Source organism: Cryptomeria japonica, chromosome 9, assembly GCF_030272615.1.
Source record: "Cryptomeria japonica chromosome 9, Sugi_1.0, whole genome shotgun sequence".
Classification (NCBI taxonomy): domain Eukaryota; kingdom Viridiplantae; phylum Streptophyta; class Pinopsida; order Cupressales; family Cupressaceae; genus Cryptomeria; species Cryptomeria japonica.
The window spans coordinates 236,246,108-236,270,710 of NC_081413.1; the positions used below are offsets into that span (position 1 = coordinate 236,246,108).

At 37.5% G+C, this 24,603-nt stretch overlaps 1 protein-coding gene across 1 annotated transcript; it reads right to left on the reverse strand.

Annotated features, from left to right (window-relative positions):
• Positions 1-19,466: 19,466 nt before the first annotated feature.
• Positions 19,467-23,758, reverse strand: LOC131076961 (serine/threonine-protein kinase SAPK3). Its single transcript, XM_058014314.2, has 9 exons — positions 23,365-23,758; positions 23,113-23,187; positions 22,831-22,932; positions 22,009-22,062; positions 21,790-21,882; positions 20,878-20,970; positions 20,673-20,777; positions 20,333-20,431; positions 19,467-20,219 (listed from the first exon to the last, which is right to left on the reverse strand). Exons 1-9 carry the CDS (start codon positions 23,482-23,484, stop codon positions 19,866-19,868), a joined length of 1,095 nt encoding a protein of 364 aa, XP_057870297.1. The 5' UTR covers positions 23,485-23,758; the 3' UTR covers positions 19,467-19,865.
• Positions 23,759-24,603: the final 845 nt, after the last annotated feature.

Sequence of the window (24,603 nt, forward strand, 5' to 3'; positions counted from 1 at the left end):
TGGCTTGAGTTAACAAGCCCTGCAAGCGGTTTATCTCAACACTTCTATCTTTGTCCTCTTTCCTCTGAGTATCCAAAGGTTCTCTAAGGTGGATGATCTTTTCTTTCATCTTGTCCAGACAATGGCTCTTCTTGCTGAAATCCAAAGACACCACCTTCAAAGTTTCTTCCATCATTTCTACTTTATCCATAGACGTGGCGTTTGAGAGATTAACCCCGACAGCATGTAGAGTATAATCATTGGGCTTCATTTGGGCCTACGGCTTTTTGACCTTTGGGAACATGGTTACAAAGAGGATGTTATCACTTTCCTTGCTTAAATGCATTTGCACACATGACTGAGCTTGCTTAGCACCATCTTTCTCCTTTCTCTTGTGTATGCAGCTAACCCGTGCAGATTTGGAAAAGGAAACTTGTTGATAAAAAGTATCCGGGACCAGAATGGCTTGCCCTGCGAACGCTGCACCAAGAGGGATGGCATAGGGAAAATAGGAAACAGGTTCGGTGAAAGTGGTTTGAATGGGTTGTGCCAACATGGTCAGAGAGAACAATGGAACAAAGGGAGAGGCTCCTAATAGAGCAGGATCAACGGATGTTGTATTAACATTTGGGGGAGGAGTGGACTCTCCAAAACCAAGCCTACGCAAAATAGCGGTTGTAGTAAAAATCTACGGGAAAATCATTGCAAGAAATACGACATCGAGGGCAGGGAGTGAAGAAATTACCTGCGATGATGCAACTTGAGGCTCAATCAGTGTTTTGACGAGGGATAATATAAGAGAAGTAGGGACCTAAGAAGACATTGACGCAACTTGGGGAGCTAAGAAAATCGCAGATTGAGCAAAGGGGAAGGAGAAAGTAGAGTGTCCTTGACCCACAAAATCCACTGGTTGCTGAGGGGCTGGAGGAACTACAGGGGCTTGAGAAGATGAACCCTTCTTCGCTGAACCCAAATATTGTTTCTTCCTAGAAGGGGAATCGGGTATTTTCTTCACAACTAATCTCTTGGCGGATTGGGAATGGGGCTTTCGAACTGAGTGAATAAGAGAAACTGAAATGTCAGTTCCGGTATCTTGCTCTTCTATATTTATAATCTCGTTCTCTTAAGGTCGAACCTTCTCAAGGAGTCATTACATGAGAATTCGTAACTTGTCTCTTCTTTTGACTTGCTATGGTTACACCATTCTTCCTCAAAACGCTCATCAAAATGGGTGTTCCCCAGATTAATCGTAGGCTGATTATTCTCTTGGCGGTAGATCTAGAAATCATTTCTCTTCTTTTTAGGCCAACGATCAATTTCCATGGCTTCCCACATGTTTCGAGGACTAGGCTTAGCCGGATTGTGCCTTTGAAAGATTTGGTAAAATCCAACCATGGGGGGCGCTCAAGGACAACAAAGTCACTAGGACCCACATAAAGTCTTGGATCATTCACCAGCGGATAGTTGCGTCCCTCCCATGAGTTTTGTGGCACATGCTTAATATCATTTTTCATGTGTTTACTGGACAGACAACCGTCTGGGTCATAGCTCCATACATCATCCAACACTACCAAGCCTATTTGCACTAGCTTGGAGGTCAGGACCCTCTCTGTGAGGCTTCTTCGCTCAAGAATAATAGGGATAATAACTTTGTGGTCCTCAGTAATAGATGTATCATGTGTTCCCGCCCCTATAGCTTTTTCAATTTCCACCAGCTGTCGATACATATTGAGAGCCAGGGTTCTCTCAGTAACATAAGTAGGAAGGTGGAAGGGCTCTTCAGAGAATCCATGTACTCGAACAAAAGAGAAATCCTTACCCAAGAACCGGTCGCAGCGGGGGCATTCATTACTCATCCAATTTATTTTGAATTTGGTAAAAAAGAGCGAGAGGCTCCTTAGGGACGAGAGCCAGGAAACAGTTTGAAAAATGGTATACATCATAAGTGGTTAATAGTACAAGGCTCTAGGCAAACACCGGCATTCTGTTTTCTATTTCCTAACTCATCATGATTAGCCAATGACATGAATTGACTAAAGAAAGTGAAATTTTGGTGTATGAACAAATGAACTAGGAATGAGGTAAACCTGAACTACCATGATTGCTCAAATTCGATCAACTGCCTCACCATTTCCTTGGCTATCAACACAGAGAAGTCAAAATCGAATGGCTCTTTCTGCTTTTGGCATTTGAACAAGAAACCCATCATAGAAGCGGTGATTTCTCGATCATTGTCATGACCGCACAAGAACACAATGGTAGAAGAGATATCTTTGAGATCATCATTCTTTAAATTGATATAGTGGATAGGGAGCTTTGGAGGCTCAACCACCAAAACCCGGTTCAGATTAGTTTGACAAAATGAGACAATATCCCGCCTTCGATGCCAATAGTCTTCCATAGCGTCTCTATCAAACACCTCCGTGCTATCAATTTTGGGGCAACACAGCATATCCCAAATAGCTTATGGGGTTATGACGACCCGTAGAGAGGAGATCTGTATCAAAAGAGAGTCTGGCATGTATCTGCTTGCGCATGCAACCACAAATTCTAGACAATGTGGAACCATAGGGATCACTAACTGAGGAGTGTCAGAATGCCAAAATTTAAACGTTGTAGACAGCAGTTAGCTTCTGTGATTTAGTATTCTTCTGAACGCAGCCTCCTTGAGAGCTCTTAGTTGTTTGTGTTGTTCGGGCTCAATGACCTCTTCTAAGGAATCAATCACCACCATGGAATCACAGGTGGTTGTCTTGGATTTGGGTTTGGTTCTGGGATATTTTGGCTTGGGGGGCATTGTGTGGGACGAGTATGAAACTTCCCCATATATGTCTACCTATATTTTACCCTGGGCAAGACTTGAGGCTATGGTATCCATCTCCATTTTGCAAGCAATCTTTTCTGACACTATTACTTTTAGCACTGGGAATGCAAACCGCAAATATGACATGCACTTTTGAAGCTCTCTACTTTTAAGTGTATTGTATGCCTAGATTTGTGCGCAAAAAGGAAGCATTCGTGATATGCATGTGCCAACACATATGCCACTTCATTTTCCAAGCAACATTCATGCTAAAATGGGAAGAAGCGCCGCCATATGCAATTTTGAAAAGACGTTATCCCACTACATTGTCATTCCAATCCACTAGGGATGATCTTCCTGTCCGGATGAATCTCCTTATTTAAGAGAAAATACGCAGCTAGTGATACTCGCACGAGCCAAAATAGATGTGTAGACTATTGGGTTAAGGCACGACGTACTCAAAAATATGCATGGCGTCTAGATATATTGTTTTTCTTTTCGAGGCTCCAAACATGACATATGCAACCTTCAAATCTTAATCCATTCACTTGTGTGAGTAATGAGAAAAGACAACCACATCGGAGATTGAGGGCATTGGCTCTTAATTTGATTTTATTGCTCAAAACTAGAAATCAACTATAAATATGTCTTTTCAGGCATTCCTTTACACAAAAGTAAGCTCAACGATGGATTTTCTTAAGATATGGATACTCCAGTTAGGCTTACCAGCAGCAAGGCACAAGTTGCTTTTCTTGGCAACATTTCAGACCAGAGGTTGCAAGGAATGATGCAGCGGAGAAATCCGTTGATCACTATTGCAATTAAATGGGTGCTAGGAGAGGATTTTATTGACAACGTTGATAGATATCGTGTCAACATTGATATTTGCTCCCGCTTTGTTGCTTCATTGCTGGATGTTGGGACGGGTGACTACCTGACGATGGAGCTGACCAAGACGCTCTTCCCATCAAAATATCTAGGCGGCCTTGAGGATGTCATAGAATATTTCGTCCTTTTCAGAGGTTTCCCTTGGCCTTGGACCTGTAGCGTTTCATCACCCTCAAAGAGGAGCTGACTTAGAATCCACTTATAGGCAGCTTAAAGAGAATGTCATTGTCCGCTCATTGCCTACGCGTAGAGCGCGTTGTGGAGTTCCTCCTTAGAGTCCATCTAATAGTGCCCACTCTTGCCGGCATATAATGGTATACCAAGTTCTGTGACCACATCTTCTCGTGGATCCTGACGTCGCACATTCTTCTGAACCTAGTGCTTCTGTCTATATATTAGGAATCTGACAGTGACTCCAGCCATGAGTGAATGGGAGATGATGATAATGAAGAGGATGAGTCATAATTTCTCATGGACGAGGATGAGGATGAGGAAGGCAACTAAAAAACTGCCACCCTACCACTAGAATTTGTAGGCTACAAGACTATTTTTGCATTGTATAAAGATACTGATATATAATATAATGAATCTTTTGTGTATTTATAACGTATCTTATGAATTACTTCATTTCCTTACAATGCATGAAGAAACATAATTAATTAAATAAGGCACATTAGAATACAATATTTACATTGGGGGCACTAAACTTAATAGAAAGGTTTAAGATGAAACCCGTTAACCGGGATTTTGAGAGATTTCCCTTGCATATTCTACAGATCGAAAGCATTAAACCCCTTACAGTTCGTGATGCGAAAGGGTCCCACCCATAAACCATCAAACTTAGCATGTTGACCTGTCCTGGTCGCCGTCTCATTAAATTTTAAAACAAGATCGCTCGATTTGAGCTCCAAGTCAGAACTCTTCTTGTTATCAAACCACCTCTTGACAGTCTTTTGGCAGTACTGAAGAGACTCGAATGCCACCTCCCTTGATTCTTCTAGCTCCATAAGCTCTGCCAACATTACCTTCATGGGATCATTTTCGGCCACCTCAATGGACTTGAGGAGCTCCAAAGTGGGGATCTCCAAAGACAAAGGGAATAAGGCATCTTTGTTATAGACCAACTTGTATGGAGAGTTCTTTAAAATCTACTTAGGTGTGATCTAGTCTGCCCATAACGCGCTTCTCAAGTGGTGATGCCACTCCCTTTTGTGTTCATACCCCATTCTCTTAATCAGCCTTATGAGGTTCTTATTGGTAGACTCGGCTAGGCTATTTCCTTGAGGGTAATAATTCAAAGAAGTCTTCATATATATGCCCTGGTGGAGAGAAAATTGAGTTACACGGGAGCCCGTGAATACGTGTGCATTATCCGATATTATGGTCTTTGGCAAAACATACCGGCATACTAGCTCCTCCAAATATGCTAGTATTTCTTCTTCTAATGAATTCCTAAGGTGTACAACCTCAGACCATCTAGTGAAGTAGTCAATAGCAGTAAGGATCAACTTGTGTCCAGCTGAGCTAGGCAGATTAATCATCCCTATGAAATCCAAACCCCATTGAGCAAAGTGTTCTTCCACCATTATTGGCATGAGTGGCATTTCTTCCTTCTTACGCCTACCACTATAGTATTGGCATTCTTTGCATTCTCTTACCAGAGAATGTGTGTCTTAAAACATCGAGGGCCATAAATATCTAGCATGGGTAATCTTGATGATGGTGGTTTGCGTTGAATAATGACCCCCTAAAAGGCCATGATGGAATTCATGTAAGATTTTATGGGCTTGGTCTTGGTCTATGCAATGGAGTAGAATCCCATCAAAACTCCTTTTAAAAAACTCTCCTTCAACAAGGTGGAAACTGCTATTTTGCATCTTGTAGAATCTCCTCTTTTCGAGAGAGATATCAGCTGGGAAGATTCCAGTCTCCATGAAGTGTCTTCGGCTCTCAATCCAACTTTCTTCCGTTCGCTCAAAGGCGAATATCGCAACCTCCTCTGGAGTAGTCTAAACTTCTCAAGAGTTAGACTCTTGGGCTATATATTCGCAAAGTCCTTTTCTGTGGATTACCTTAGTGGTCCTGACATCAATGTCATATTCTAAGATCTTGGTAATCCAATTTGCCCTTTTCTCTATAATGTCACCCTCCATTATATATTCTTTGGCCGAAGGATGAGCAACATACACAGTAGTCTTATTGCAGGCAACGAAATGCCTGAACTTTTTGAGGCCTTTGACAATGGCCAATGCTTGTTTTTCAACAAAGTTGAATTTAGCCTCATACTCCTTTAGAATTTTGGAATGAAAACCTATGGGATACTCACCCTTTTTGTCTGCATATTTCTAGGTTAGTACCATGGCAATGCTATAATCGCTAGAGAAAAGATATATTATGATTTGCTTAGTGTTGGTGTAAATAATTATTCATCTTGGATATTATTACACTATACTTAAGTTTACTTAGGTACATGTATTTCATAGTAGTTTGGGTATGAGACACTTGGGTGTTTGTGCCACATTGGGATAGTGTGTGTAGGATAATTTCCACCTTTTATGGTGTTGATCTTGTTACTACCTTATCATATCCACTTATTGTGGAGTGATAATTCCACCTTCGGTGGGTGATCCACCTCATGTGGAATATTATATTCTTTCTCCTACCTACCCACACCTATTTCCTACCTACCCTTGTTTCTTATTGAGCCACATGTCATGTTTGTGTGCTCACATATCCATATAGCCTTGCCTATATAAGAAGTCTCATCTACATTATTTGTACGGGCAATCAATCAACATGTAATGATCCAGTTTATCAATATTTTCTTGATAGAATACGGTTTATTTCTATCATCTATTTTGTTCTTTCTTATTTGCGCTTTGCACTGCCTCTAGATCTTAGAAAAATCTCACACTTAGACATATTAGGGTTTGAGAGTACTGGAGCGGAAGAGATGTTGTCTTTGATTTTCTCAAACGCCTCTTTTTCTTTAGGAGTCCATTTAAAATGTATTTCCCTTTTTAGCATTAGCATTATAGGCCTCACCATTCCAGCAAAGTCTGAGATGAAATGGATAACAAAGTTGACCTTGCCTAGGAAGGACTGAATGCCCTTCTTGTTGACAGGAAGAGGAAGCTCTTTTATTTCCTTCACTCAATCTGGATCGATGGAGATTCCTTCTTTTGACACTATGTGTCCCAATAATTTCTATTGCGAGATCCCAAAGATGCATTTCTTTGGGTTCAATGAAATGCCGAATTCCAAACACTTCTAGAAAACTAGCTCAAGATGATCGAATGATCTTCTTTACACTTTGAAAACACCATCAAGTCATCCAAGTAGATGAGGATGATTTTATTAATCAACTCCTTAAAAGCCAAATCCATAGCCCTCTGAAAAGTGGCACCTACGTTTGACAATCCAAATGGCATTTTCTGGTAAGCAAATGTTCCCCATTTGGTTGTGAAGGTTGTCTTATGTTGGTCTTCTGGCTTTATCAACACTTGGTTATAACCTAAGAATCTATCCAGCATCGAAAAAATCTCTGACCCCGCCACAGTGCTTAACAACTGTTCCATTGGTGGCAAAGGGTAATGGTCTTTTAGAAAGGCTTGGTTCAAGTCACGGAAGTCCACACTGAGCTGGATATCCCCATTCTTCTTTCTGACGGGTACCAAATTTGATACCCATATACTATTCTTGATGGGGTAGACAATCTTGGACTATCAATTTCTTCAGTTCTTGCATCATGAGAACCTCAATCTTCAGATTGGCAGGTCTTTGCTTATGTCAAACTGGCTTGGCCACATCAGTAAGCTTAATGGTTTGTTGAATGATGCTAGAATTGTAACCTTTCAAATCCTCATATGACCATGCTAGCACGCTCACATATTCATCACAATATCGAGCCAACCTTTCTTGGTCTTCTCGGGGAACTTCCTTTCTGACCTTAAGTGTTCTCCCATTCCCTACTGACATTTTAGCGTAGTCACCCTTATCGACCCTGAGTTTTTGCTTGTCATTTTTAGCATCATCATGGCCAAATAAATTCTCCATGGTGATGAATCCATTTGGGAACTTGTTGGATTTCAATTGAATGATTTGATCTCTGTAAGCCTCCTTTACTTTAGACTCCATTTGATCAACAAACTCTCTGGAGTTTTTGAATGAACAGAGCAATTTGCTCATCACTCTCAAAAACTTGCCAGTGGGTGTCATTGTCTAGAATAGCCAGTCAAATGATCACGCGGACCGCCTCGGGGTTGGCGAGAAAGTCCATAGCAAGGTTGAATTGTGACCCAGTAGTGGCCATCCGATTAGTGGATGCATTTGTCTTTCGAGGAATCCTCTGGATGTTGAAGGCATCAAAGCTTTCAATCGAATCCAATGTCCTATGATGGTAGGACCTCATGCGGACATGCTTGGCACTTGATATTCCTCAGATCTGCTGTACTATCATCTCAGAATTGCCCAAAACTTTCAGTTGTTTTATACCCGTCCTTTCTGCTAAACTTAAGCCTTGGGTCAATCCTTCATATCCCACTTCATTGTTGGAGCAAGCAAACTGCAGGGGGAAAGATCTCAAGATTTGTTCACCCAAAGGTGAAGTAAGGCAAATTCTAGCACCTGAACCTACTTTGCATCTTGCACCATCAAAGTACAAGGTCCAGAGCGCAGAAGACATCTCTTCCTTGGTTAGGGGACTCTTAGTTAGTTTTGGGATAATCTGATCCTCTTCAAAAATACAATAGGTACCAAGACCTATGGCATGGTAATTGGAATATGGATCAGAATTTATAAATTCATTGAGAAAAACTTCTTTCTCTAGTGTAATATCCCCAGTCACCTCTTCATCCTCTAGAAGTTCTACCTTTTTCTCTCCTCATTAGAGATGGAGGTATGAGTAGGATCAAAGTTGAGCATAGCTTGATCAGCTATGTGCTCGGTATGTAGGGGTTCTGAAATAATTTTAAGCTTAGCACCATGTTGGGTCCAGAGGATGAGGTGGGACCAATCTAAAGATAGGTAACCTCCTATTTTGGCGGTAAAGTCTCGGGAGAGGCAGAGGCCGAAAATAGGTGGGATGTCAATAACTATTACTTCTTAGGAGACTGTGACACTAGGACATGCTAACAATGTTAGTTGAAGGCTTTTAATAAGACCCACAGTCTGGACTCTATTTCCATCTAGTTGCATAACACCCCTACTTAGAGGCTCATATTTGATGTTCAAAACCTCCGCAATTTTCTTAGGCATGATGGTAGTGCTAGCACTGGAATCTATCATAGAGTTATGTAATAGCTTGTCCCCTACTATGAGGATCAAATAGAAAGGGTTTCGTTTAGGCTTACCTTCCACTTGGGATCTAGGTGGTGCAACCTCATTTGTCAACACCGCCAGCGAGCATGTTTGTGTTGCGGGGGTCGCAAATCTTTCTTCATTAGCTTGCAAAGAACTGGCAACATTCCTATCAGCAGGTCTCTCCACCTCTAACAGAGCTTCTTTTAACTGATTCTTATGCTCTGGGATGTTAAGGAGATCCCATAAGGAGATGTTAGTGGGGGCTTTCTTTAGTTGCTCCACCACGTCCAATACTAATGGCACTGATGTTTTCTCTCATCTTATAGGGAATAAACTCCTTTCTTGGATATGTGGTAGCAACTGCGGGTTGTTCAGGAACTTTATCTGAGATGAACCTCCCCTGTGTGCCTACATTCTCTCCCATAAAACATATTTTTGACCCGAAGTTGTAATCAGACTGCACTTGAGGAGCTCTCGAGCTTGATGCAATTGCATCGTTTGTGAGCACGATGTCCTCATCCTCCATCCAGGAGAATAAAGCATGGTCTGGAGCTATCTTCGTTTCCTACTCTATTAACATACCTTGCATCTACGCGATGAGAGCCACATTGTCCATGCCAAGGGAAGCATAAACTGAATCATCTAAGGCAACACCTTCATGGCTTTGTTGATCTGCATTTTTTTGTTGCAAATTGTCTTTCGGGCAGTTTCTTGGGGCATGAGAATTGTTACATGGAAAACACCAATAATTGGTGTCATCCGCTAGATTATTTTGTCCTACGGTCAACTCTTTATTGGTGTTGGGATAGAGAGTTTGCAGAGGAGTGGGCACTAGAACTATCTGGCCATTTGGCTGACTTGAGGAAGCTCGATTATTCGCATATTGGTTTTGTTGATATGGGGGTCTATTCCCTTGGAAATTTTGTTGGAAGGGAGGTCTAGCAGGGGGATTTGGGATCTTTTCAAATTAATGATTTCATTTGAGAAAGATCTCAACAAATTTTTTATATCATTAACTTCTGCAACCAGAGATGAGGGGGAAGATGTACTTGCTTGTTGGGATCGAGGATACATATACATAGATTGGGGTGTAGATGTGCTAGGCACGGCTGGCTCAGGAACTTGATTTGATAACTCAAGGAAGACTGAAATGAGCAGTCATGGCGCAAGCTTTCCAGCGTCAACTCGAACCGCCAAGTCATACGCATCTGGGAGAGTATTTTCTCTAAGAGATTGGATCATCACATATATATATGAATTGAAGTCTTTCAAATAAAAAACAAACGCCATATTTGTGGGAGGATGAGCAGACAACGATATCCTTTGCTAGGTTCTCTGAACCTCATATTGAATTTTGTCACCGCTTCCTGCGGAGCACTTTTGATGGTAATAAAATGCTGCATTAGAGATGATCTATCAGCCTTATCAAAAAATCTCTCAAAGAAGCGGTCACCAAGCTAGTCCCCAATCAGTTATAGAGTTTGGTCCAAGAGATTTGTACCAATCTAAAGTTCTTCCTTTGAATGAAGCTGCAAGCAATCTCAAAGCTACATTTTGCTCTCTAATGTTATGGATGGTGCAAACATCGACCACATCTTGTAGGTGTTCCCCCACCGTCTTGGAACATTCTTTGGTGAATTTAGAGACAACTTTTAGCATGGAGGTAGGAATTGCCCCCCATACTGCAAGTGGAACGGGAGGAATGAGAGGGTTGTTGCTATTCCAAGTCACAAATTTTCTAGGAGGAACTTGAGCCATTACTACGGGAACAGGTATCACAAGGATAATAGGTGGCTTTTGAGAAGAAGTAGCTGCAAGTGAATGGACGCTTACCAAGGTGGGAGAAGCAAACTGGGATTTAAAGTTGTTTTGACTCCTGGTAACAGGTCTATGTCTCATAAACTTGCTTAGGCTTGTTCAAAATTACCGTCCCACCAGGCATGCCAGAAAAAGAACTGTTGACTCTTAATTTTACATTAAACGCTAATAGCCTTATGGGAAATTCAGTGATGGGGGACCTTTTGTGCGAACTTCACTAAATAACCTCTGGGTTTGAGAAGACAGCTCTTCATACGATTGGGGGAGAAAGGGGGAAGAGGAAAAACTTAAAAAGCTACACTACTTAGGCAATACGCTAGAATATTTTTGGAACACTAACAGCATATAAAACCCAGATACATGTAGTTTTAAAGCTCATTCAACAATCTAAATGCTCAGCATCATAAGAGAAGAAGATCAAACTACACTCCATTCAACATAATATGGCATTCACCATTCATCCAATAGATAACAAGTCCTAAAACATAGTTTAATCTGTAGAGTCTCACAGCATATATCATAGAAGTTAATGAATCTGAATACAGCACACCAGTCAATTTACTAAGCTTCAATTAAAACAACCATAGAGGCCATAAGCATAATCTGATATGTCTATCATTCACCAAATTTAATTAACATAAAGGTTTTTCAATGAATTAAAGTCTAATTAGTTCTTTTGAAAGTTTGAACCCCTAAAAAAGCAGAAAAGAAGGCCTATATAGAGCCCTCGGTCTTCAACAAACAGCACAAAAGCATCAGCAAAATCCTAGCAACCACTTCTAAACAAGAATCTCCCAGCATGGCACTCCGTGAGATGCTACCTGGCGAAAATGGCCTTCAATGTTGTTACCTCAACCGCATCATGACCACCCCCACCTGCCAAACAAGAAAATCACAGCGCAAACAGCATTTTGGTTCACGAACCATCATGGAAGACACGCGGCGACTTGGGGGAGACCCGAAGTCGAGCACATAAAGAGAACTGGAACATGCAATGCGGGGTCACCAAGTGCCACTGCCAGCACACGGAAGATGGTGGAGGCAAGAAGCATACGTTGAAGAAAATATCAACACCACGTGGCAGCTTTGCATCCTCTCAACATCGGATGAGAAGAGTGAGTCACTTAAAGAAACGCCAAGACACCACTTGGCACACGCTGAGCGATTGGAAGAGCGGGCCAAAAACTAAAGGAAGGGGCTGAAACCTTACCAAAATGCCACACACGAACCATTCTGAAAGAATATTAACAAGCACATTTATGCTATTCATTTATATACGCATATTGTGCATACCTTCTTCAAGATGGAGCAATTTATCATTTAATAAATACATCTTATTAAAAGTAGCACCTTATTCTAACTCTAGAAGTTTTCCTAAGTGTAAGAATTATTGCCTTGACCTCTATCTTGTGACTTCATCATGCTTAGGGCTTGACAATGTAGGAAATTATTTTCACCATTAACCAAAAAAATTAAAATGAAGTCAACCCCAAATCCAAAAATGTAAATATAGACTCCTAATTCTTTTTGTGAGATTTCTAAAAATGTAAAGAAATTAGATGAATTTCAAAAATTTGACCTCTATAACAAATTTATTAAAAAGAAAGAACTTTAAATAACTCAATATTGATCACAAAAAGCTAAAATAGGAGTCTAGCTTTCTTGAATGACTTCATAGCTTCATTAAATGAAATTGAAAACAAAAATCAGACTAGTTTGCAAGATGTGTACATTTTTTTAAATTAGGGTGTTGTCCACATTTGTCCAAATTGAAGCTTTGATGTCACTTGTAATAAAAGTAGGTAAACAATATAAAAAATAAAGGAAAATACTTCATAATATAATCAAAATCATTTGCCAATACAATATTAATAGTCCACTTCAAAGGAGAAATGTCTAAATCTTCAATAAGAACAAATTATAGAATATGTTGATACCGAAGCACTAACTCATTTATATGCTTTAATATTGTCATGAGACTATTGAAGACAACCCTCCTACCAAATTAAAATTATAGAAATGATCATGACTTAATTAAAGGATATTATTGCTAGAGGTTAGCCACACATATCCCAATGCACAATATAAGTTAAGGGCATAGCTAGTCACCTAAGTGATAACTTATATGTTTGTTGCACTTTCATTCTTATATCGTATACAATCTCATCCAAATTACTTGAATTTCATGAATCCAACCAATTGGAGAGGTCAAAAAACAAGGAAGCCAACACCACACTCAAATTTGATTATAGGGACAAATAAAAGATTGTTTAATTTTATAGAAATGTCATTTTATTTTATGCAATATCATGTTAGTTGGTGATAAGAAATATCCTATTGTGTTCCCTTATCAATATCATATTGTTTCTCTCAAGTAGTGTCTTATTTTATTTTTCAATTCATAGATAGCTAGCTTTTATGTTTATATTTATTTTAGGTGCACTGTTCTTCTATGCTTGTAGGTTTTTTAGGTGAAGCACACATTAGAAGAGTGTGTTTATCAAAGTGTTGTCTACATTCATAGTTGTATCCTTTTTCATTAGTGCCTAAATATTTACCTTTATATTGGCTACATAATTTTCCCTAACATGCATCTTCATGGTAACTCACATGCAATTTTAAGTGGGAGGCAATGGAATCATATAAATTGCATACCTTGCACTTTTTCCCTTTGGTTTAGACTTGATTTGACCAATTTGACTCTAATGCAATGACTAGTGTGCAAAACAATACATTTTACATGAAAAATTATAAATGATTGATCCTACCCGAATCCTACTTACTCATTCCCAATATCTTAACACAATCCTCAATTTTTTTTATTCCCTACCTAGGTTCATATGTACAATTACAAAAATGAACACTATTAGATAGGTGATTCTAGAAATGAACCAAAAAAAATCAAATTTAAATTTCTAATCTTGAACCCACTCTTCCACTTAACCATTATGGTCAACTTGAAGTGTGAAAATTGTCGATTGCATGTTAGGGTGTTAAATTTGAGGATAGGACACTTTATTATGGGGAGCTACCAAACATTTAAGTGTGCATCTAACATGTAGAAAAAAGGCTCCATTATTTACTACAATATTTTTCTTAGTACTCATATGTAGCATCCTAAACATATTGCATTGTTATTTCTTGTCTTTGATCTTCGCATAGATAGCTAAGTCAATATCTTAGTGGATGACCAAAAGAGAGACATGTTCTTAATCAACTATGAACTCTCAATCACACAGCCAAATTTTGAGCAAGAAGAAGCATAGGAATTTAAGGCATGTATTCTAAAATTTGTAGAGATCAATCCATAGAAAAGGGTCAATTCTACATTTACAAAGTCAATAACATTATTGTGCAAGTAAGAACCACATTTGTGGAACTGGCCTAGGTAAAGAAATATACTAGAACTATTTTTTATGTATCCAACTAATATGTACTAATTTCCATTACAAGAATGTGTTAGCTTGGAATATTGCACATAAATAACAATCCCAACTCTTGATCCCAAGATAAATGTTCATTAATGCGTATTAATTAATTTATCCTAAAATTTATATTAAAATTTTCTTTTTTTCTTTTAAAAATAGCATCCCTATAAATATTATATATTTTTCAATAAGATTATTCATAAAATGTGTTAAATTTAATATATTAAAATAATAAATAGTTGAAAAATTAGAAAAATAAAATATATTATCATTGTAACAATAATTCTAATATTTTAAAATTATAAAATGCACTTTAGAAAAATGTCTATAGTTGAATAGATGTGAGAATGCAAATTCGATCGAGGAGATGGGTAATATGTGGCAAATATTACCTAGAATTAAAAACTAAATCAAGGACAAAAAGACAGAGACAACTAATCTTTGTGCAAAAACATGGTTTGCTTTCATGGGTCCAAAATTGACTCTTATAGCTACAAATTCAATCTTAATCCATAGTTTCATCCTTCCTATAAGAATTTAAGTGATGTCTATAGATACTTTATATCTACAAAAGAGACTTTCCTAATGTTTATATCTACAATGGAAAAAACTTAGTAATGTTGATGAACACTATTTTGAACTTGTAATGCAAGGCTCGTCACTTTAGACAAGCCTCTTTAATCAATTCAATTGTTTTGAAAAGAGTTAGCAAACAAGCAGCAATAATACAAATAAAAGTTAATGCGGCTATAATTGTGCTAAAGAATGGACTCTTAAGAATTCATACAAAAAGAATGAAATCTCAAAAATATTAGAATAACCTTGTGCAAAATTTAGGGTTTTGTCATGTATTAATTTAAGAATCAATATGATTAATCTGAAAAGTTTAAGAACAAGGTGAATTGATCTTCTCTGACATATAGATGTGGTTGGATTATCTCTAAGATGGTCAAGATTACCTCATGATCAATGTATCTCCTAAATGACTGATATATACAAACGACCATGGGGTGGTCCTTTTATACTTGCCCTAGACACTATTTGAATGGTGTTGCATGAAAAACAATTAAATTCAAAGGCATTCAACTTAGACATGTTATGAAGTTTAAATTTTGATGAAATGTGTAGCATATCATTCAAAAGTTATCTAGCATATTTAAACCTAACAAAGAAATGTGTAGTCTATCATTCAAAAGTTATCTAGCATCAATTAATTTATGTTTCTCATAATCAATCTAAATCAAAATTTAATGAAAATGCCAAATCAATCAAAAATCATATATTAAAAAATATATTTAAGAGAAAAAAAAATGTAAAATAAAACATTACAAGGGAGGTACTTTTTAACATTATAATTCTTTAATAATTACTCTATTATATTTTAAACACTTTTTCCAAATAAATGTATAAAAGTTTCTAAATTCAAGGGATAACTTATATACAAGTATTTAGACAGCTAAAGTTAACTTTACTGATAGTAACTCTCCAACCAGCTCAAAATTTATATATACGTGTGTAAAGTCCTATCACAAGTTATATTAAAGTAAGTTAAACTCCAATTTAAGACTCACAAATGATGTCACTAAAATCTCTTTTAAATTGCTCGTATTGAGATAGTTGAGGGGTTAGCTTTGAAAATTCGTTAACAGGCCAACTAAAATGACAGATGGCACAGTTCTCACATTAAAATCTCTCCTCCGATGAATGGTAGGTGATAAGTGTTTCCGAGGATTATGACAGTTTGGGACGTGTATAACATGCAACTTCGTGAGTAACGAGGAATGTCTATTTCACGCTCTTTCACGAGAGCAATAAAAAACTGAATTCCAAATGCAATTAATTTTTTCGCTTCCTGCCTTGCTGTCCCTAGAGAAGGGATTCGCAGGTTATTTGTAAACAGTAAAAAAAAAACATTACTCCAAATAACACGACTGGGGAAGCAACTTCGGTCAGGTTATCTCAAAGAAGAAAAAAATCACAGGTCAAATCTTTCAAACCCTAAAATTTGATTTGATAGGTTATGTTTTCCACGGCAAGTTTGGCCACCGACCTACTTTTATCCCGATGATTCAGGTAAATGTAAATTTGGCCCTTTCATCCATTATCTTAATGTTTGTCTCCCTAACAACAGCTTTCCTCTTTTCCTCTGACCATATTTATAGATGTGACTTTCATTGAGCCTGCTTTTCTCAATTCATTTCAGCTCTGAATAACCATTTTGTGGATTGGATTTTTCATTGGAAGTGTGAACGGGGGTGGAATCCCGTCCTTCCACTGTATAACTTAGAAATTTTACTGTAAAAATTGTAACTAGGTTTTACAGTAACTGAACATTACTAATCTATATATATATGAGAGAAGGATTCAACTATTAGTTCATTTGTGTTATATTGTGTTAGATATAAGTGTATTTTATATGATAATATATTTTTTCTATAACAACATTAATCTATTTTTTGTTCAACTATTAATTCATTTATGTTGGATTTACAAGTTTCAGATATAATAATTATTTATGGTTACTAATATGTATTTGGTCCATTTATGTTGCATATAAGACTCTAAATAAAAATATAATATTTTACTAACAAGAAATGATATATATTTTTTCAATTACTAGACATTTTTAGATTAAGTTTGGTCGAATCATGCCTTCAAACCTTAGTTGTAGATAGTTAAATGTCCATTTTTTGGACACTTCACAGTAGACATGTTATTCTGATGAGTTGCATGATAAGTCAGGCCTTCAAACCTTAGTTGTAGATAGTTAAATGTCTATTTTACATTTCTTAAAAAAAAGGAGATCTTACAACTACATGTTGACAAAATTAGCCCTAACGACTACCAATCCCTCCCCCCAATTATATTTAAACAATCTTTCCCTATAAAATTTTAGTAAAAGCACACATGAATGGCTAAAATATCGGTACGAAAGCAAGATGTACTACCAAACCAATCGGCAACCTAAAAACTAAGGCATTGTCAGCTTATAGACTGATGAACCTGTATTGCAATTGTGCAAGAACACTTGCTAACCCCAACCATACTCAAAACGACCTACAATTTCCTCCTTGTTATGACAATTGTTATGGCGCTTTGATTATTTTATGAACTTGAGCGTTACATGTGTCATGCTGAATGCAGAACCACACAGGTGGCCGTTTTCCATATCATATGTAGCAGATTGGCTTGGGAGAAAGGAAGAGGCAAGCGGTTAGATAAAAATGAAGTTCTTATCCCAAATTGGAACATTTTTGGAGAAACAAGTTACCAAATTGTAAATGAAGAATAAGAAAAACCTCTTATCCATCATTGAGTTTAATGCAAAACAAATCAATAATAATTCTTTCAACACTCAGGATCTGCACCCACGGAAGCAACTGCACCTGAAAGTTCTCGGTGCTACTGAGAAGTTTTTGGAGCCATCTGCAGTCAAATGGTCCAGTGAAAATCATACCCTCTCAAATGAAATTTGTTAGGATTCTTATTTAAAGATAAATATCTGAGAAAAATCTCGGCACATATTAGTCATCATTTTGACGACGAAACTCCCTACAAACTCTCCGCAAGTGTTGAAAACTTAGTCCCTCCTCTTGAACAACCACAAAAATTTTCCTGCCAAAAACCGGGTCATTCAACATTTCATGTTAGTCCAGTTTGTGAACTGTTTCACGTCTTAACTTTTCATGGTTCCACCTGCAAATAATAAATAGGAAACTTTATAACCCTACATGCGGCCACATTCTTACAGTTTTTTGGGCTTGACACAAACAACCACAATGCAGGTTGTTAAGTTGAGCTCTTATTTAAAAGGCTTAACTAAAAGTTTCTGTGGAAGGCTTTCATATCAGAAGGAATGGGCACCCCTCAATGCACTAGAAGTTACTGCAGGATAAAACTCCTACACACCCACACACAAACGCATATGCATGTGCCACAATATGAAATCGTGCCTATTGGCAAGCTTGGGCAATAATTAGGGCCCAGGCCATGAAAGTAAAAGATTCTAAAAACAACCCGTGTATAATTTGTTTACATTAACAATTTAGACTAACTTTCTGATCCAAAATCAGGATGAGTTCAAACAAGGCTGTTCTAATCAACCCCAGCAGTGAACTGTTGTATAGGGGAAAAAATCTTCATTAAATTTTCCAAATTTTCCTCTTTCCATGTTCTGGTTTCGAAAAAATTGAGTGAAACAGCCCCCCATGTCGAACACACTGATTTTATTTTGCATAACATTTCAATTGATTATATAGCCTAAATTCGTTTTCCGTAAGAGAAGTAACGTGCCCATTATAACACCTAATTTTTTAAAACCACACAGTTTCCTTCCATCCAGTCATTGTATGGTTAAATAAATCTTCAAGCTTGCCCTAAGGACTGCAAATGATTACATTTTGTGTGGTCCTACCATAAATACTTCCATGATTGCATGTGTAATACGCATCATAGTATTTAAATTAATGGCTATCTAGACAATGTTTGGATGTTCTAACAGTTACTGTTTGCTGCTTTTGAATGCCACTACAATTTTGTTTAAGAGCCTTACTTTATGTTATATGGAAAAATATATCCAAAGAATCCTCTGCATAAGAATCGCATCCATGGCTATTTACTCCCTATATATTTGAGATTTAATAATTTAAATATTCAAAATGAATTCTCATCAATGAATGTAAGTTCCATGGCCATGGCCATACAGAGGACCTGAAAATGTGCTTAATAATTATTTCTGTTATCAATGTTTTCTCATCCATAATTATCAGAACAAAATACAAAATGAAGAACACGTGAATCCCCAAATATAACGAGTACTGATGACAAAAATAAACTCAAAAGGGATCAAACGAATCTGAGTAATAAAGATTCACTGGGCATATACCCATGCTAGGCTACTGTGACTCTCATTGTACATCAGAAAGCAAACAACATTATTTCTATGATACAACTTGAATCACTGTGTAATTTCAAAAAAAGTAAACTATCTTTGTGATTTTAATCCTCAGTTGAAAAATTCTTCAAAAATTTACAAATGGAACGATGCAAATATAGAAAACACAATCTGAAACACTGAATCGTTCAAGGCCATCCATTATTGCATGTTGCACATAGAGTGTGTACTTAACTACATTTTTGCATAAAAAACTCTAATCAATTGACTTCACTCCAGTTTTTAGTTAACTGATAACAATCTACTTACTCAGATGACACATTTGGAGAAAATGCATTCAGATCAAGCATAGAAATACAAAATCTAAACCTTTTAAAATATATAAGCTTTATGATTGAGCCAAGTTACAATGAGAAGAACAGAGTTTTATAGTACATATTGTCTCCCATCCATAACAAGTAAACCATATCATATGCAATATGGACCAATTTTTGTCCTGTGCCCTTTTTCGTCCCACATTTGCTTTAGACAATATGAACTCCCTACTCTACAAACAGTCATTCCTAGATTATATAAAACAACATGCTTGCTCCCTTGCAACCTTCTCCAAGTTATGGATAATAGAAAACTTGGATAAATCATCTCAGCGAGAAAGTTTATGGTTGCAGTTATTAGGGAGGTCAAGACTTCCAAGACCCAAAAAAAAGGTAAATAAGTGTACACAACCCAAATTTCTTCGTGAATACTAACCACCTTATTTGGGGCCACAATGTTCAGGATCATTGTGTTTCGGATCATCATGCTGGTCATGGTCATGCTGGTCGGAGCCATAATAATAGTCATTATATTCTCCACTCCCCTCAGCCTCTTGATCTCCTTCATTTCTTGGTGCAAACTCATCTTCCTCCTCCCATAAGAGAAGATCATCTGTATGCTGCCGTGGAGGGGGTATTTTTGCCTCTTCTAAGATCTTGTTGATTTCTTCTAAACTCTGAGGAGGACTACCAGAATCATCATATCGGTAGCTTGCTTCTGCACCTTCCATGAGTTCCCTTGGCAAGTTTTTCCTGAACCATGGGTGGTTCTTTATCTCCTGAATTTTAATCCTCTGGATTATCCAATATAACTCATTCAGGTTAGAACAAAAATAATGTGAACCAAAAACCCATCCAGTTTAAAGGTAAGGCAAAACTAGTAGGAAACCACGAGAAGAGATACTACCTTGGCAGGATTGGCCACAAAAATTCGGGCAAGAAGCTGCTTGCACTCAGGAGACACATGCACATAGTCGGGAATTGTGTATTGAACACTCATTATGCGCTGCCAGATCAGTCAGTGATATCAGATGAGATTACTTTTGACATCTATTAGACCAAAATGTCTGTGTGAGCTATCAAAGTGTACTCGGCCATTTAAAAGATTAATTTTGTGGTTTGTGTGACCTAACAAAGTCTCTTTACATGCTTCAAAGATTGTTTGTTCCTCATTGCCAAAATGGCACATTTTCCTCCAACTTCAACATTTTATTTGTCGCAATTAATAATACAAAGCAAATGCTTACCTGAATTGTTTTCCTGAAATTTTTGGGATCCTCTTGGTCCTCAAATGGATAAGCCCCCACTAGCATCACATACAGTGTTACCCCACATGACCATACATCTGCAAGCTGAGAAGCCCATGCACAATTAACTTTTGACCTTTTAAAACGTGCAAATTTGACTTTTCATATTTTAGAAGAGTAATATGAAAAGAGTAAATGGATTTACCTTCCCATCGTACTCCTTCCTTGATAAAACCTCAGGGGCAATGTAAGCAGGTGTCCCTACTGTTGATTTGGGCCGTGACTGAAGGAGAGAACTCTGAAAATATACAACGTACATAAAACAATTATAAAAAAAAATTCAAAGAAAAAGATATGCGGTTCAAACTTAAAGCGATTATGAACATAAAGAAGCTCGAAGATATACGTAGTAATGTAAACACCTATTGTGAGGAAAAGAATGCCAAAGACATACAATATATACAATGTATATAGCTATTCTTAACAAACAGAACACTGAAGATATACATAATGAATATACACCTATTACTAGTAAAAGAATACCAAACACATAGGAAATGAATGCCAAAGACATATACAATATATACAATGTATATAGCAATTCTGAACAAACAGAACACTGTAGATATACATAATGAATATACACCTATTACTAGAAAAAGAATCCCAAACACACACGATATATATGCAGCAAATATGAGGAAAATAAGCTATGAAAGTACGCACAAAGTATATACAGCAATTATGAAAAAATTTCAAATGGTGAGACAATACAATAAAATTATAAATATATTGAAGAAAGATTGATGATGTATACAGAGCATAGACAGCAACTATTAAAAACGGTTAAAAATATGTGCAATGTGTCATATTAAAAATATAACGGTGAAGATATACACAAAGAAATACCAAAACCCAGATAATAAACGTACACTTTTGCATTCAGTCCTAAATCAAAAATTGATAAGAAGGATTGTGTATACAGACATTATTGTACATAAACGATAAATATTACTCTGGACATATCCACCATTAAAAAAAATATGATCACTGAATACATCCATCCACAAAGTATAACTATAAAGAGCAGTTAACCAAAAACAAAACAGATTTTTACCTTTGAGTATCCGAAATCACAAATCTTAAGCCGGGGTGCAGGGCTTCCATCCAGTAACGTATTCTCCAGCTTAAGATCACGGTGACAGACTGCCTGCAATATTTTTTCCCATCAGATTACAAATACTTCTGGATACCCCCGAGGGCATTGTGCAATTTACACTACCAAAATAAACACCAGTACTAAAATATATTCCACATTTCTTGGGAGATATTTAACCTTCGAATGGCAGTAGCTGACCCCAGAAATAAGCTGCTGGAAGAAAAACCTGGCCTGTTCAAAACAGAGAGTTAGTGTGTTAGCGCTGGAAGAAAAACCTAGCCTGCTCAAGACAGAGAGTTTGTGTGTTAGCTGTGACTCTAAAAAAATGACTGACCGAACAGCCAAATTAAAACAAGATGAAAGTGAACAGTGAATATAACAGCTAAAATTATGGCACATCATAGGACATGGTAATTTGGGTGCACATACAGTATGGATTTTATATATCATTTTTCATACAGGCTTGAGGCTTGTCTTAACTAAACCCTAGAAGTTTACAATAGCTCTGAGCTCATAGGCGTGTCTTAACTCCCTAGGAAGGCACCTTGCCCTATGCTGGTGTAGTAGTAAACCCTGGGAGTTTATTGTAGCTCATACATGCGTGCCGCACATCCTAATTCACTAAAATGGCAACTTGCACAAAAAACATACAACTGTAAATAATAATAAAGCACTGACTTTTAACCTTTTCCATGATATTAGTCCAGAAACAAGATAAGGCCAGAGATATCGGAACCCAAAACATTAAACAACTAAACAGTTAATTCGACAAGAACATTACAATCATACAAAATGTTGCAAAATATAATTTGGATTCATTATTCGAAGTATTTTACCCAATTTAAGCATATAATAATGTAATCTTCAACAAGTCTAACACTTCTATTGTCTCCTACACTTAGGCTACCTTAATTAAAACCAAACCTGGTGCTTTAACTCATTCCGATTCAATTATGTTTTCCCTAGAAACCCTACAGCGATAAAACTGTAAATCCCTACCTCATCCTCGCTAAAGCGACCGGCGTTACAAATTCGCTCAAACAGCTCCCCGCCAGCAGCATACTCCATCACGATGGCAAGATGAGTGGTAGTTAACACCACCTGCCATAAAAAAACACTGCAAATTTATTAAAAGAAAAATGTATGCGTTATTGTCAGAAGAGCAATCCACGCTCAGACAAAGCGTCTACAACATGCCAAAAGGAAGGCCTCAGGTGCAAGTAACAACTGATCTACACAAAATGACAAGTAAAGCCACCAGGACTCGAACCACGGACATACCTCCTTGAATCGAACAATATTTGGGTGCCTGAGCATGCGGTGGTTTATAATCTCCCGCATAACATTCTGGTCTATCTGCAAACACCACCACAAGCTCAAATCCACGACAAATCCATTCCAAATAAATCAACACAACGGAGAAAGAAAGAAAGAAAACAACAAACAAAACTCTCCAAATCCACGGATCAGAAACCCTAAATCTCTGCTCCAAAAACAAAAAACAAATCCATCGCCATTAAAATAACACAATACCTTAGGGCCTCGCTCAATATATTTCATGGCAACGAGTTCCTTGGATTTCTTGTCCCGCATGAGCTTCGCCACGCCGAAATTTCCAGCGCCGATATCCTTCACAACTTCAAAACGATCCATGTCGCGCACAGCAAGAAGATCTGGTATTTCTGGATTAAATCCCTGAACCAACAACTATAACAGCAGCCGCCGCCGCCTTATCCTGGCTCAATAAAGCTGCTACTTACTCCACTTCTTTTTCTCTCTGTCCGGAGCGAAAAAAATATTTTTCCTGTGCTTGGCTAATTAACTCCACAAATTCCTTCCTTACCTGCCAATGGGTCGCCTGGAGGCTTTTGTATTGCCGTTCCGCGTGTCTAAAAATGATACGACGTGCATACGCTTTTTCCGCGGACTCTCACTTTTTCACATTCTTGCGGTTTAATTTACCTCACCAACTTTTGAGCGGTGTTACACTTTGGGGTGCCGATTTCATTAGTTTAAGCGGCCAACTGCCTAAATAAATCTCGTTTAGGGGTTGTTGGGTTTTACGATAGTGACTTCTGACAAGGACATCACCGACGCAGCTGCATTGTAACCTCGCTTTAACTGCGTACAAGTGAGTGTACATTGCATTACACTCGGAAAAGGCGCCGTCCCATCAAAGTGGGATTCTTCTATAGATATTCTCTTCTCTTTCTAGATTACCCTATGGATTCCTCACACCTGTTGTCAAATAAATGCAATTCCTTCCTTGCTCTATAGATATTTAGGGGCAACTTACCTTTGGTTTTAACTTATGTTTGCTGTAATACTTTGACTCTCGGTGAAGTTCTATTTTATTCTTGTAACTTCCCTTCTATGGTATGAGTTGTCATTTTTTTCAAGTTTAATTTATGTTTATGTTGTATTTGTAATACTTTGACTCTTGGTGAAGGTTTATCTTGTTCTTGTAACTTCTTTTTTATGGTATGAGTTGTCATTTTTTTCAAGTTTAATTTATGTTTATGTTGTACTTGTAATACTTTGACTCTTGGTGAAGTTTTATCTTGTTCTTGTAACTTCCTTTCTATGGTATCAGTTGTCATTTTTTTCAAGTTTAATTTAGGTTTATGTTGTACTTTACTTTTTTATCAAGTTTTCTTTTCTACTATTTTTTTGCCATTTTTTTTATGGGTATGGGTTTTCATCTTAAGCTTAGTTAATGTAATGGAATAAGAGTTCTCTTTCAAGTTAGTTAAATCTTGTAACGTTTCTTTT